The sequence below is a fragment of the Bos indicus genome, chromosome 22 (assembly GCF_029378745.1).
Source record: "Bos indicus isolate NIAB-ARS_2022 breed Sahiwal x Tharparkar chromosome 22, NIAB-ARS_B.indTharparkar_mat_pri_1.0, whole genome shotgun sequence".
NCBI classification, from domain to species: domain Eukaryota; kingdom Metazoa; phylum Chordata; class Mammalia; order Artiodactyla; family Bovidae; genus Bos; species Bos indicus.
The window spans coordinates 49776673-49792753 of NC_091781.1; the positions used below are offsets into that span (position 1 = coordinate 49776673).

General features: G+C 56.7%; 1 protein-coding gene across 11 annotated transcripts in view; it reads left to right on the top strand.

The window, feature by feature from the left end:
- CACNA2D2 (calcium voltage-gated channel auxiliary subunit alpha2delta 2) overlaps positions 1 to 16081 on the top strand; it is a 140260-nt gene that overhangs the window by 20682 nt on the left and 103497 nt on the right. For all 11 annotated transcript variants that reach the window (XM_070776650.1, XM_070776651.1, XM_070776653.1 and 8 more), the window contains exon 2: positions 5222 to 5303. In XM_070776650.1, the coding sequence (XP_070632751.1) occupies positions 5222 to 5303 (82 nt within the window). The remainder of the gene's footprint in view (positions 1 to 5221; positions 5304 to 16081) is intronic.

Below are 16081 nucleotides of genomic sequence, written 5' to 3' on the forward strand. Positions count from 1 at the left end.
AAGGTGGGAGGTGGCAGGCCAGCTGAAATAGAATAATTAAATAGCACTTTAATTTAAATCATCGCCTCCCCCAGAACTAAGAGAATAATTGGCCAGTCTGTCACGAGAGAAGCAGGAGACCTGTGGGCCCCCACCACGGCCAAATTTGGTTCACGTACCCTCGACAGCAAGTGGCCTCCCCCACACTCCTCACTGCCTGAGCCCAGCCCTGCCCTCCACTCCTCCAGCCTCACCTGTTCTTCTACCCTCAGCATCTCCTGCTCCACGATGACTGCCCTGCTTGAGCTGAGCAGGGAAGGCTGTAGACTGCTCTTAGGCCCCCAGTGGATGGGGTTTATCCAGGCAGCCTGCCTGGTGGAGGCACTTTGGTGGCAAAAAATGCCTCCTTGGGAGTGGTGAAAAGGCCTGCAGAGGTAGTTGGGGGCCCGGAAACCCTCAGCCCTGGTGGGCCTTAGCCTCTCCCAGGCCTTCCCCTGTCTGCTCTTGAACGGAGCCCTCCCCCTTCCCTCTAGTCCCTCTGCAGGGTCCAGCCGCCCACACCTAGCAGTGCCCTCTGAGGGTGAACCTGCAGTGTCACCTGTCTCTGGTTTTTTGATTTGTTTAATTATAGATGAGTTTTCTGCATAATTTATTCCAAAAGCCTGGATTATACTGTACAATTAAATCACATTCTGATCAACAACTTCACGTATAAAATTAACAACTGGCAACAGTTTAAACTGTGCTGCTGCATCTGCACGCAGGCTCTTCCCCTCTTCCCTCTTCACTCCTTCTCCTCTTCCTCCTCCCGTCCCTCCCCTCCCGCCCCCACCCCTCCCCTCCACTCCCCTCCCTCTTCTCCCTCTGGACAAGCCTGTGCAGCCAGCCTCAGGGCTATACGCCCTCACCCCAGGTGCTCTGTAGTTTGACCTGGGCCTCCCCAGCCTTCTAGCTGGGGTCTCGATGGTTCTGTCTGCTAAAGGGGCCCTCAGCCTCCGTTCCTCACCCCACACATGGATGATTTTGCTCCCCTGCTTGATGATGACACCTCCTCTTGCCTCACGTACTCCTCTTGGTTCTGAAACATGCCTTGGAGACTGAGACCCAGAGAGCACCACAGCACCTAATGTTGTCTTCTTCCTGCTGGGCTTGCCCTCAGCCCTCTAGCCCTCGGACACACACATCTTGGCCCTGTGCCTGCTCCCTGCCTCTCTTAGTCTGGGGAGCAGGGGATTGCAGGAGCTATTAGGGAAACCGTATTTCTAGCACCCTACCTCCATGCCCCTTCCCCACAAGCAGGCAAGCAGGGAAGATTTCCTAAACACTGGGTGGGGGAGAGGGAGTCTGAATTTGATAAGCTTCTAGCCCCCAGGGGACTGCCAAATAATAATACTGCTCATCAAAGTTGCCCTGTGGATTTGGCCCTGAAAGTTATTCAGCTAATCATTACTGTCCCTGTTTACAGATCAGAAAGCTGAGGTTCCCAGGGGCAAGAACTTTCCACATTCACACAGACAGCTTGCAGAGGTAGCCTCTCCCTGAGGCCTCCCAGAGGCTACACAGTCCTTGGGCAGGTGGGGTCATAGAGCTGATGGACCCAGGAGGACGGGTGGGCCTGGCTTCTCTCTGTAGAAGATAGCTCCTTGCCAGGGGCCTCAGTTTTCTTGTTTGTGAAATGGGGGCTCAGTGCCTCTACCCCACTAGGTTCGGGCACATCGGGGGACACAGTGGTGTGAGGCTGTCCCCAGCCTCTCGTACCCACCCCAGGCATCCTGCCGGCTGCAGTCCCTGGCTGCACGTGCCTCCTCCCAGATGCTCTCTCTCCTCACTGTTGTGCTAATTTGGCACTTGGAGACACTTGGCAATGAGCAGTGTCATCTCAGTGAAGAGCATGGAAAATCACAGGGATATGAGGAGCCAGCAGGTGGATCTGTCGTGTTGGGAGGGTGACCCATGGGCCACACTGTCTGGCCCGGGAGGCGGTGGCATATCCGGGCACTTGGGTCCAGATTGTTGGGACCCCAGGCAGGATTTGGTCAGTTTGCCTTTGACCCAGTGGAGCCGTGGGTCCTAATGTCTCCCCCATCCTTCCAAAGTCCCCATGCCCTTCTGCTGGAGTGTGACTGGGCTGGCCAGGGTGATTTCTCTGGCCTCTGGGCAGGAACACTGCAGGTACATGGTTGACTCCTGGCCTCCTTGGTCCCATGTGTTACCCTTGGAGCCAGCACTGGGGCACCAGCCAAACCCTGGAGCCCCCAAATCACATCTCTGTGATGATGAAATCAATGATCTGTCACTTTCTTTTAAACTCTTGGACATGTGTTGCCTTCCTAGTTGGGTTTGGTTTAGGTAACAAATCAGAATATCTTGATTTCCATGGTATCGTGATGATGGGCAGTGCAGCTGGGGTCTACCCAGCAGACCCACTGTGCCAAACCAAGGGCTAGAGCCAGCCCTAGACCCCAGGAGGGTGTGCGTGTTCTGATGTGGTGTGGGTAGGCCCGTCCCTGTGGGCCCCTAGCAGGGTCTAGAGCTGCTCAGCTGGGGGTGGGGGGTGGTGGAGGGTGGGAAGACGTGTGTTGGGCGGGGCGGGGAGAGGGAGAGTGGATGTGGATATGGATGTGTCTTGGGAAGAATTGGACTTTATTCTGAGATTTAGTTCTTTAAACATTTTTTTTGTGTTGCAGTAGCCTTTTTTGATGAAATGATGGTGATTATAATAATGGTAACAATAGCAATGTGTTGTCTGAGCAAAATAAAAACTCGGCATCCATGTCTGCTCTTTCAACTAATTTTTCTTTACTTACCTGTGAAATTCTAGCACCAAAGACCTATAGATACACTAGAAAAGAGTCAACAGCCTGGGGTCATATCAGTGCTGTGTTGGTAAATGTTGACAGTTCACTCTCTGGGGGAAAAAAAACTGAGATTGGCAGCATTTGCAGATTTCTGGGCTATGAGAATTTCCACTACGACGATTTCAAGCTCCCGAGGTGAGGACGCTGAATGCAGAGTTGGGAGGAGTTGCATACTATCGGCTGTTGCTAACTCCAGCACACCCCTGGGTCAAGTTCACCACTTCCTGGGTGGATGACCTTGGGTTGGTCACTTTTAAAGCCTCTGAGCCTCAGTTTACTTATCTGTAAAGTGGGATGGTAAGTGGGGATTTGCTTCTCTGTGAAAATTGACATGCTGGCCCCACACCTTGTACATCACGGGAGCCCTTGTACCTGTCTCAGGAATATGGTGATCGGCATTCTGTCCCCTAGACCAGGGAGTGGCTGAGGTCAGGGTCAGGCCCAGGGCAGAGCTAACAGTTCCCTTGGAGATCAGTTCCTTGACCTCAGCCATTCATGTGCCACCTGCCTAGCTGGACACAGGACTGTGCGGCAGCCCATCTCGACATTAGCCAGCCCCCCACCCCGGGCTCTGTCTCAGGAGCATAAAACAGCCACCTGCCACACTGTCCATCCTCAGCCAGGGCCAAGCCATCAGTGTCTGGTGGACAGGAGCCAGAGGCCAGGCAGGCTGTCCATTCTCTGCTCGCTTTGCCCTCCCCCAGCTGGTGGTTAAGACCTGATCACCCTTCGTAGCCGGGCCTGCAGCCTGGCCTCCCCCAGCGCTCAGTGTTCACTTTTTCCCTGCAGTGGGGCGCAGAGGTGGGCATCAGGCTGTGGCTTAAACCAGCAACAAGCTAAAGCTAATACCTCTTTCTTTTGATGTTGATTTTTTTTTTTTTTTTTTCCATCACAGTCCTGACATTCAGCTTGGCAAATTGCAATTAGTGATCCGCCCGCCTCCTGATCTGAGTTCCCATGCCAACCGACCCGGGCACACACAATGGCAAGGGCCCAGCCCCCAGCCACAGGGATGTGGGGCAGGGGGCTGGAGTAGAGAGTCAAGCTCCTCTGACCCAGAGAGCTGTAAGAGCCCTGGCCCCGAGCAGCACTGGCAGAGGTAGGGGAGGCTACAGGACCAGGGCAGGATTGGGGCCAGGCTCAATCTCCTGGATCACATGGCTCCTGGGGTACCCCTGCAGAGGTGGGGGACTGGCTTTTCCCCCACCCTTACCTGGCCTCCTGGGATGTGCTTAACCCATGGGCATATTTCAGTCTTTGTGAGAATTCTCCTATGAGCCCTCCCTGGAAAGGCCGTGTTCTGTGTCTGGTGGGGACAGGAAGTTGAGGTGCCTTTCAGATGCATTAGGGTGGAGACCTTGATCACGGCAGAAAACGCTTTCGACCATATGAAAACTGTCTTTCCGGCCAGCAGCCCTTGGCCAGGGCTGGTGTGATTTTGCTCACCTGATCTGGCACTGCGTGAAGCGGGGTTACAGGTTAGCCTCCAGGCCAGCTCTTCCCCCAGTTACCATCCCAGTTCATAAGTGTGGGCTGAGAACATGGGGTCTTGTGACTGCCTATCCATCCTGTCCTCTCATAGATTCCCATGCAGTACCCTTGACTCTCCAGTTCTCGTGTGTGCTTCTCATACCCTACAAGGTGGCCCCAAATTATCCTGGAGGAAGACAGTGAGACCCAGGTGGATTAAAACAACCTCGGGTGGCACCAGTGCAAAGGAGACCTGCTCAGGCTGGCGGCTCAGGTGGAGGGCTCGTGGGGCTCTCCAGGTACCCAGAAAGGGACGGGCTGGTCTGAACTGGACTTGCGGGTGGATGGTTCATGCGGGGCATCCAGCGATGAACCTCTGTTTACTAGTTTGCTGGAAGGGCGAGGAAGTCATCCACGTCCACTGTTTAGAGGAGGCCCCGAGGGGCAGGGAGCTGCCCCAAGTTACGCAGCAACTCTCACTCACCTGCCCTCCCCTTGCCCCAGTGCCACCCAGCCTTGGGGGCAGGAGGCTCTGAGATGCAGCAGACATCAGGCTCACCCACGTCCCCTCCTCCCTGGTGTCCTGAGTCCCCAGGTTCAGAGCAGCAGCATCAAGGGCTGCCTCTTCACAGTGAAAAAGTCTCGCTGCAGGCTTCTCAGAGCCACTGGACTCCCTGAGTTGCATTTAAACTCTAATCTGCTCCCCTCCCTGGCCATCCGACAGTATGTGAGGAGAGCCTGGGCCACCAGGTCCAGACTTCAAAGGGAAAGAGAGTCATTCCCAGCCTGTTTCTTCTCTAGTGAAAACCGGGTTCTGAAGGGGCGGCTGCTGTGGGTCACCTCCAGGTGGCCGGGGCGGGGCTGCTCGAGCTGCAGGCGGGTCCTCCTGACACTTCTCTCCTCTCTGCACACAGGATGCAGCACTGGGCCCGGCGCCTGGAGCAGGAGATTGATGGTGTGATGCGAATCTTTGGGGGCGTTCAGCAGCTCCGCGAGGTAAGCCCGGTGCCACTGGCTCTCCCTTTAGGGACCCTCTTCCAGCTGTGAATGGGGGAAGGGCTTCAGAAATAAGGAGTGAGGAAGGCGTGGCGCAGCTGAGGACCCGCTGTGATGGGACATGTGGGACCTCTCGGGGCAGGTGGGGAAACAGAAACATGGACGCCTTCGGGTCTTGATCTGCTCTTCCCCAGGTCACCGTGTTGCAGTGGTACCTGGTCAGCTCTGATGGGGAGGTGTCGGGCTTTTCAGGAGAGGAGGTCTGTGTTTGAGGGCGCATATGGGGTGGGAGTCCAGGCCCTGGCGGCTCCAGTGGAACGTAGTTGTGCACGGAAGCCAGAGGCACTGTCCTTGCAACGTGTGGGGAGGCCAGGCCGAACCGCCCCGGAGAGTGGTGCTGCCCGCTCAGGGCGCTGCATGCAGCAGGAGGTGAGTGGCAAGCGCGCTTGGTGAGATGAGGGATCAAGGGGCGGGCGGGTGATTGATTAGGCGCGAGCAACCACATTCATCCTGGGAGATTATGTTAATGTTTGAAATAGTGATGTGAAGAGCAGGCCATCCGTCACCCCCAGAAGGCTGCAAAATGTGTTGCTGTCAGGCCACGGGCTCCAGAGCTGTCGCTCTTTATGTGGAAATGCAGAGTCTCAAAGACCTGAGCTCTTGAAGTGGTCGGGGTGGGGCTCCCAGCTATGTGCTGGACTTGAGGAGTTCTTTGCTGGCTGCCTGGGCCAGGAAGTGTGACCAGAACTGAACAGGAGATTAATGGGTATCTCCTGCCAATGGTTGGCTTAGGAACAGCAGATTAAGTGGAATTATCACTGGGGGATTCAGCCAAGGGTCCAGGCCCTGGGCTCAGTGATGAGATACTCCATTGTGTTCCTGTGTCCCTCTCGATCAGGCCCAGGTTAGCAGAGGGAGCGTCTGAGGGGTGTTGTCTCTTGCACCGTGCTCAGCTTGTAGCCGGTACCCAGGAAGTGGGAGTGGACATGGGTGTGTTGATGTCGGCTGCAGATGTGGGACCTCTGGCATAGGATGGGGCTGATCAGGGATGGCTGTCTAGGTGGTAACGTAGTTGGGAGGGGGAGTCTGAGTCTGGAGACCTAAGCCATGAGCTTGCCAAGTGTCCTTCCCCCAAGCCCTGGTGGTCCAGCCTCTCTTGAGCACCCCCTTCCCTGGTGGCTGGGCTGGAATTGCTGTAACCCCTGTCCTTCTCTTTTCCTGTGAACTCTCAGTGACTCAGCCATGCTTGGGGGCCGGCAGAGCTTTCCAGAGAAGGCACGGTAGGAAAAGCTGTTCTGGAACAGAAGTCAATTTCTGCTCAGGAATAGCACCCAGCGCTTACTTGGTTCTCAGTGGGCACTGCCACGTGCAGCTGTTTAGGTTAATGAAGACACGAGAGTTCCCTGGAATGTATGTCGTGTGCCTTCCCAAGCTTCGTATCAGAACATAAGATGTACCCCACATAAGGAGTGAACCATGCGCTTCCAGCCAAGAAATCTTGCTTTCAATCCTCAGCCAAGGATATTGTTTATTTTATAGTCACGGGCAGCTCAGACCATAAAAGTTTGCTGTTGGGGAAATAGTGTACATGTTTCAGGCTGGAGACATCTGAACCATTGAGCTTCCTGGATGGTGCGGACCAGAGATGGAGTCCTGCTCAGCGAACCCACTGTCTGCTCCTGGGCAGGTCCTAGACCGGCTCTGATCCTCATTCTTGGTCCATGTTGTGGCTGGGAGGTCTCGCTGGAATGAGGTGGTGAGAATGGGAGTGGACAGGCTGACACAGATACGCTCCTTTTCTAGAAACCAGATTTGAATATTCCTCACGGATCATTGTCATTCCCAGGATGTGTTGTTCCCCCTTCCTTTCTGCCAGGAGTCGAATGATTCCACACACTCAACAGTGAGCACATCTTCCCCCACCCCCACCTTCCTCGGGGTCACACAGTGGGGTATGGCAGAATTGGGGCTCAAATGCCAGGCTCCTGACCCTTGTTCCAGGGTGCTGCTTCCTCTCTAGCTAGGGCTCCCTTTTTGGGGTGGGCAGGGTGAGCCAGGAAAGAAGGGAGCTGGGCCAGGCTCGGTGAGGCTGTGGCCAAGCAGAGAAGTGCTGACCTGGTGTTCCAGGCTCCTTCTGGCAAGCCTCTGCCTGTCGGCGCCTGCCAGCTCTCCAGTGGCTCTCTGTCCTGCTCCAGTCTTCTCTCACCTGCTTCCTCAGCCTCTTATTTCCTGCTGACAGCTCTGGGGCTCCTTCTTGGCACAGGACACTCTTGTGAGGTGGGCAGTAGGGGAGCAGGTGAAGAGTTCTAGAAGAAAAAGACAGCCCTATGAAAGCTGGAGGAGCCAACCAGTCCCCACCACCACCACCCCCACAACCCACCCACAGCCCTGACTAAGCCACCACGGCTCTCCTTCAAGTGGACACAAGAGGGCCCGTGTGCCCGGTCCATGCCTGGCTCAGAGGGTCGGGAGGATGCTCGCACTGAAGCCCTGACCCAGCCATGATGCTCTGTGGGCCCTGGTGCCACCTCTGCCAAGCCTATGGCTTCCATCCCCATTGAGGCCACCCCGCTCCCTGCCTCCCTGAGCCACCCCCAAACACCTTGCCATTGGGGTGATCCTTGACTTTCTTCTCCAACTTGGCTGCCCTCTCCACCAGCCCCAGTCCTGGAGGCAGCCCCACCCCCAGGAGCTGGGTGCCACAGAGCTGGCAGCTGCAAGTGTCTAGAAACTGCAGACAGTGGCATTTAGGAGCCTTGTCTTGGCACTTTCCTCCTCCTCACCTAAGAACAACCCCACAAGGGCGTGGCTGGGTACAGACTGTGGCCCATTTATAGGTTGGACACCATGGCAAAGCTTGGTGGAATGTGGTGGGTGTCTGCAAAGACCCTCTCCCATTTCTTCACCTTACTGAGCCTGAGGGCCAGCGCATTGTAGGAGCTCCCACTGTAGCCTGGGGCTCCTGAGCCATGCCCCACTGGGAAAACCCAGCCCCACCTCCCAGCCCTGGCTTACACCTTCTGTGAACAGGCCACGGAAGTGTGGATACTACTGCAGTCCGCCCCCTCCAGGGCCGCTAGAGGCTGAGTGCAGTCTCCTGAGCTCCTTCTCTACTCTCCCCTATCAGCACTATATTGTCATCCTGTTGGGGGAGGGATAGCAGAAAGCACATATGCTGGGGCTCTGAGCTCATTTTCATAATGAGGCTGATCAGGATGAATAATTCATCAGGTGCCTGGGGGTGCATAGCGGACCACATGGAGATGGTCTGTCTCCCCATTTTGAAGCCCAGGTCAATCTGATGGGTACAGCCAGGGACCCATCCCCCTCTGCCTGAATGTCCAGGGTAGAAAGGGAACAACTCTGGGGGGAAAGCAAAGCAGGACAGACTGTAGTCAGACGTGGGGAAGAACCAGTGGTTCATCGGGTGCACCCACCCTGGGATGGATTCCTGACTCGGGTAAGACATCTGCATGGAGGGTCTCTGCAGAAGGCAGTGAGAAGATGCTCTGTCTGGGGTGGGTGTCGGGGTGAGGAAAGGCTGTCTGGCTGGAGCTGGTATGGCAGCAGAGACCTGGGATTGCCATGTCTGGGGACCATAGGCCAAGTCTGGACCTATGGGAGCCTTTCTCAGTCCTGTCAACCCCCACACGGGTCCCATTAGGGCAGAAATGGCTTTCAGCCCTGCTCACGCCCCTCTCTGCTTCAGCCCCCATGATGGCCTTAGCCCAACTGTATGCTGCTAGTCACTTGCAGGGAAACCAAGGTGTGGCTGACTGTCTGTACCCCCCAGTCCTGCCCTGGAGCCCTGACTTGCTAGCCCTGGATGGTGGGGGTGGTAGTGAGGAGTATGGAGGCAGAGGTGCAGGCTGGTGCGGGCCCTGTCCTATAGCTGTGTCCACAGACAGCGAGACCCCAGGACTCAGAGATCACTGACCCAAGTCTCCAGCTCCCTTCCCCACAGCTGGGCTTCTCTGGACAGTCGTGATGGACCAGACAAACACTCTTCATGTGTCCTCACTCCTACGGGTAGCCAGAAATGGGATTTCTGAGCCAGTGACAGCGTTGTAGTCCCAGCCCATCTTGTCTGCCCCTGGCCATCCCCGCACTGTGTCTGCTCAGTGCTCCCTGGGAATGTGTAATTAATATTTGCAGAGTGCCACATCTGGAGCTGGCTCAAGGCAAGGACCGAAGTCTGGCCACACCGAGGACCCCTTTTCTGAGGGGCTCAGGGAGGCAGGAACAGGGCCCTCTGCAGGTGCCCTTCAAAGCTTCTCCTTGTTCTTCCACCCTCACCCCCACCCCCACCCAGTACCACCAATTCCCGAAACACAGGAACCCTCACACGCTGGCTCAGGGGGTGCTGGCCAGGGCTGTGTTTGGGCCCCATTTGGGGTAAGAGGTCCTCTCTGGCTACCTCAGGTGGGACCAGCCGTGTCCAGGAGTGCCAGAGGGGCTCAGAACCCTGGAGGGGTCGCAGCAGACGAGGATGCAGGAAGTTGGGGTGGAGGAAGGTGCCAGAGGACAGAAGCAGCCCTGGGAGGGCCAGAAAAGGGAAGCATCAGTGGTTGTGACCCCCAGACCTCCCCTTAGTCCTTCAAAGCACTGTGGTTCAGCTGGCCTCAAAAGGCAGACCTCGCTTGGCCAGGTGGACCCGTACTCACGCAGGACATGCACAGCATGCCAGGTCACATGCTTGGTTAGGAGAGCGGCGCTGAGGGAGCCCCACCCAGTCCCATGACACCCCCTCCCCAAGGTTACAGGAAGCCACAGAACCACCATCCAGGGTCTCTGCGGTTGCTTCTCCCCTTACGGCCCCCCACCCCTGCTCCAGCCACCTCCCACTGAGGCCCAGCGGCGCCCTCTCGTCTCATGGTGCAGATGATCCGGACGTGGGGTGCGCAAGGGTGGGGATGGTGGGGGGCACGCATGTGAAATATGCCGCTGGGTAGGGATTGCTGCCGCTTGCCTCTCTAAAAACCCACATATATTATTCTTTAATGGAAAGTTAATTGTCTTATTATTCCCTCCATATGGTCCTCTTGCTCGGCACCCAGCGGGGATGCATGGGGCTGAGGGGGGGTTGGGGGCTCCTGGGAGGGCGTCTGAGACACGGTGAGGCTGCCACTGGAGCCTCCATCTATGGAGGCAGATCCGGGGGAGCCTGGCCGAAGCCCTTCCTGGATCCCCTCTTGATCCCCCTAGCCCAGCCTGCTCCCCACCTCTTTTCCTTCCCAGGTCCTGCCCTGAAGTTGGCCTCTTCTGGCACCGTCTCCCCACTCTGTGGTCTGGGGATGCTCCCTCCTGAGCACTGTGTGGGGAGATACAGGGTGGGAGGGGGTGGTGGTTGCTCTCCTGCTCGCCCCGTCCCCACATACTCTGTGGTTGCCTGAAGGAGAAAATTCCATTTTTGAGAAGCTTTTCAAAAGCCAATTCATCTGTGGCAGGAGTTCCTGCCTGACAGTCAGCTGACTAGCTTGTATCTCCTGCACCCCTTCTGTACGCACCCCCACTGGAGAGGGGGCACGGGGGAGGTCAGTGTTGGGGGAGGACCATCCCAGGACGCCCTACCCAGGGGCACTGGTTCATGTTGGCCGTGCCTTCCACGAGCACCGGCTGCCTGGAGCCACCACCACGCCGATGGCACCTCTGGGGCTGCTAAACTGGGCCAGGACCTGTGTCTTTCTCAGCCCTTCTGCCCTTCCCAGGCCCTCCTCCTCCTCCATGGAGTGTGAGGGTGTTAGGCTGGAAGAATCTCTCAGAGCAGGTGGAGGATACATTGATAGGAAGGTCCCCGAGGGGCGTGCGTGGGTGCTCACATCTCTGATCAATTCAGAACTCCTTGCTCCTGGAGTCCTGCACGGCAGGCAGGGAGTCCTGCTCGGAGGCTTCAGGGTCCTAGGAGAGTCTCAGCAAGGAGCTGCTGCCCAGGTTCCAGTGGAGGTTGTGGGTATGGAGGGGACAGGTCTGTGGGAGCAGGGTCTCTGGGTAGAATAGGCAGACCCATGCCTAGTGATATACGCCACCGGAGAAGGGGCCACCGGCTTCCACTTTGTGCCAAGAGGTCACTGTGGGGCCACATCCGAGGTCAGCTCCCAGAGGATAGAGAACAGTTCAGGGCAGGAGAGAAGAGCTGTGTCATCTTCTGCTTTTGTTTGTTTGTTTGTTTATTTTTGGCTGTGCTGGGTATTCATTGCTGCGTAGGCTTTTCTCTAGTTGCAGTGAGGGGGGGTTGCTCTCTAGGGCATGGGCTTCTCATTGCGGTGTCTTCTTTTGTAGAGCACAGATGTTAGGGTGTAAGGGCTTCAGTAGTTGGGGCTCCCAGGCTCTAGAGCACAGGCTCAGTAGTTGTGGCACATGCGCTTAGTTGCTCCATGGCATGTGGGATCTTCTCAGATCAGGGATCGAACTTGTGTCTCTGGCATTGATGTGCGGATTCTTTACCATGGAGCCACCAGGGAAACCCGAGCCATGTTTTCTGAGGTACTACAGCTTGTAAGTGGCAGAACAGAAATTTGAACCTGGAGCCTGTGCCTTGGGTGGGCAACACGGAATGGTGGGCAATGGAAGAAAGAGTGAAGTGGGGAGGAGTGACAGGGCTGGGCGTCCTCGTACTGTGGGACCTGGTGCATCTTTTCCTGAGCCTTGTTTCCTCCATCTGTGAAAGGGGGGTCCAAGCACCCCTGTCCTCAAGGGAGATGTGAGGATCTCAAGGGAGAAGGCAATGGCACCCCACTCCAGTACTCTTGCCTGGAAAATCCCATGGACGGAGGGGCCTGGTAGGCTGCAGTCCATGGGGTCGCTAGGAGTCGGACACGACTGAGCGACTTCACTTTCACTTTTCACTTTCATGCATTGGAGAAGGAAATGGCAACCCACTCCAGTGTTCTTGCCTGGAGAATCCCAGGGACGGGGGAGCCTGGTGGGCTGCCGTCTATGGGGTTGCACAGAGTCAGACACGACTGAAGCGACTTGGTGGCAGCAGCAGCAGCAAGGGAGCAGGGGCAAGGGAAGGCTGCAGACAGAGCCCTGCAAATGTGGGGGTGTCTCTGTGCCCTCTCCAGTATCAATTGCCTGCCCTTCAGGACTTAGTTATGGTTTTAGAAAGTTCAGATACGCAAGCTGTCACCTCTGCTTGTTGAAACCCAGGAATTTGGAAATTGGTTTCCTCTTCCCCGCCTTCTTAGTCCTGTTCGGGCAGCTATAACAGAATACTGTAAACTTGATGACTTATCAACAACAGAAATTTCTCATGTTACCAGAAGCTGGGCAGTTCAAGATCCAGATATCCACAGATTTGGTGCTGGTGAGAGCCCACTTCCTGGTTCATTGATAGTTGTCTTCTCTCTATGTCCTCACATGGTGGAAGGCGCAAAGGACCTCTCTGGGGTTTCCTTTATAAGGGCACTAATCCCGTCCACTAGGGCTCCACCCTTATGACCTAACCACTTCCCAAAAGGCCCACCTCTAACTACTGTCACAGTGGGGATTAAGTCTCAACATAGGAATTGGGGGAGGGGACACATCAGTCTGTAGCACCTTCTGACCATGACATCTTTGAGGGCTCTTGCTGGGAGAGGCACAAAGGCCACCAGAGATTGGAGAAACAGGGCCAGTGGGCCAGGGAAGGGGGCAGCTGCAGAGGCACCCGGGGAGGAAACTGGTGAAGTGAAGGGAAGGGCCCTTTCACCCAGAAGAGGCCCGTGAGTCTGCTTCTCAGATCAGTCACCCAGGTGCCAGCTTGTCCTCCCAGGCCCTGTGGGCTCAGAGAAGGGCATGGGGCTGGACTGGCCTTAGAGTCAGGGTGGTAGGAAGCCACCAAGCTCTGGGTTCTTGAGGGTGGCAGCTCTTGGCCTGAGGTTCCTTGGTTTAAGAAAGAGACGATCTCAGAGGCATGGTCAGAAGCTCACCAGATGGACAGCGCCACATTCTAGAGAAGCTGAGAACCTGTGGCTTTGGATCTGAGTCCATTCCCTCAAGTAGATGCCCTTCAATTCTTCCATCCTGGGAATCTGGGCTGTTTAAAGCATTCCCTGGCAATCAAGTGGTTAGCACTCAGCACTTTTCAGTGATGGGGGCCTGGGTTCAGTCCCTGATTGGGGAGCTAGGATCCCACAAGCCATGTGGCATGGGCAAATCCCAACCCCACCGTGGCAAGAGTTCTGATAAACACCTTGCCTCTCTTCTGGGGTCCCCAGGGGGGCTGGCCTAGTACCAGAACATTTGGGGGTCAGCTCTGATGGGGACTAAGTGCTTGCAGATTACTGAAGAGGCCAGAGCCTGTTCACTTCTCTCTTGGTCTCTGCATCCATCTCTGGAGAGTGACAGGGCTGCATGTTCAGAGCTGGGGGCTCATCTGGATGGGAGATGGGGGGTGGAGTAGAGGACTGAATGGGTTTCCATGCTGGGCCCCTGGGGATGGCTGACCCGATCTGCATCCCCGCCCCTGTCCTCCACCCCCATCCATCCCTGGATCGGTGGCAGCCACGAGGACACTCGCCTGAGATTCATGGAGCCCCAAGCATTTGGCAGAGGCAGAGAAGTAATTGGTTCTGACAAACCACAGCCGGCCCCAGGGGCAACATGAGCAGCGTTTACCACGACCAGGCAGGAGACGGAGGCTCAGCCTGGCCTCCCTCCACCTTTTCTGAGCATGGCTCCCCTCTCCTTGTGAGCAGAGATCTGGTGTCTGGAGAATATTGCCGAGCCCCAAACTCCCCATCTTTCCTAGACCTCTCTCTCAGCCCTGGAATCCAGCTGGCTCCTTGGCTGTGGTGGGGCAGTGAAGACAGAGGGGGATCCGGATCCTGGGCAGACTCGTCAGGCTCCCTCCTTGTCCATCTGTGGGTTCTCATGAATCAGGGAACCAAGTGACTGACCCTAGGGCTTTCTCCCTCTAGCCTCAGGATGTGAAGTTGGGGGCTGGGCCCCTGCTTGAGAGGATGTGCAGTCTGGGTGGAGGAGCAGTGGTGTACACACATGGGGTGCATGTATGTACACATGCCTGCCATGTACACACATGCATGTATGTGATCCTCCTGGAGTAGCACTCAGCTGGGAACTCTTCAGTGTGGTTAGCAACGGGGCAGGCATCTGAGGACCACAGAGGGAGAGGTCGGGGCTCTGATCTGTCCCACAGGACCCTGGGGACCATCCAGCCCACCTAGGGGAACCATGGCCCAGGGCATCAGAGACGTAAACGTCAGTGTCAGACGCCCTGAGTGAGCTAGACTTGCTGGGGTCTGCCAAGCTTGGTCCTGTCACTTAGAGGGTCACTGATGGCTCTTTGTGAGGGGATGGAGGGTGTGGGGGCTGTGGAGAAGGGCCCCAGAGAACAGCTGGCTGCACAGTATGCTGGCACCCTGGACCTCAGGCTGGAATCAGGGCAGCTGGGCTCTTCCTAGAGTGACTGGAAGTCCTGGCAGGAGGAGCAGGGAGCCTTCAGGCCTCCAGGCATCCATGTGACCTCACTGCCCCCTTTGGCCTTCTCAGCTTCCTCCTCCTCCTGCACTTGCGGCTCTCCCCACTCACCCCTCTTCCCTCCAGGCCTCTCCCCAGTTTTAAACCCAGCCCACAGCCCCCTCCCCAAGGAAGCCCTCTAGATCAGTGCTGCTCCCATCTTCTGTCTGCTCTTGCATCCTTTGGGTGTATACAGGAGTGGAGGCTGCCAGGGATCTCTCCTGGACCCAGTCCAGTCTTCTCATCACATGGGGCATGGAGACCATGCCCAGTAGGGCAGGCTCCTGCCCGGGCCTCCCAAGATGCCACCTGAACACAAAGCAACAGACCTAGAAGGCAACTCGCCCCTGGAGATTGATTATTGATCCCATGACTCACTGGGAGACAATCTCTGACCTGCAGAGACTTGGTGAGGTGGGATGTGGCTGATCACCGTGGGAGGAGAGACGAGAGGAGTGTGATGATGCATGTGGGAATGTCTGTGCGCATGTAAACGAGAGCACGTGAACCTGTGTGTGCGCGGGCGCTCCAGCGGGAACAGGAGCAGGGGAGTGTCTGTGTCTGTGGAAGGGAGTGGCCGCGCCTGCATATGGGGGCGGGACCGGGCACACACGTTCCTGTGTGTGTGTGTGTGAGAATATGTGATCCCACATGCGTGTGTCCTGGGTGGGATGTGTGACCGGCAGGCGTGTACACGCGTGTGTATGTGTTGAGTGCACAGTTCTGTGTGCTCTGTGAGCAGATGTGAACAGGAACATTTACAGGCCAGGGTGGGACTGCGAGGAGGCAGGTGCCGCAAGCTCTATGTCACCCGAGCAGGCGAGAACTACTTAACCGATTAATTAGTGAAGCCGAGAAATCTCAGCTGTGGGTGAGGAGCTCACAGTCTCACACACATACACACACACACATACATGCCATGTCCCCACGTACCGTGCACATCCCCTCCCAAGTCACTCTGCCTGACACTGTTCTTAGCAGCAGCCCTGCGGGGAGGCAAGATGCCAGTCACTTGGGGATGTGTGTCCTCCCGCCCCTGTGTGTCGGTGCTCTGGGCTACTGGACCAAGCGACCCCTGTGGAGAGCACAGCTGTGTGCATGCCCCATGGATGAGAGCTACGGCTGGTCAGGGGCACTGGGCAGGAGCCTCGTTTCAAGGGCCTGGGCCTCCTGGTGATGGGGGAGCAGCCCTTCCAGCTCAGGGCTGGGATCTGCTGATGCGCTCCCTGCCCCAGGGTAGCGGGGAGAGCACTGGTGCCTGTGGGCTTAGAGCTGAGCTGGAGTCCACGGGGAGCTTCCCACTGCTCAGAACAGGCCAC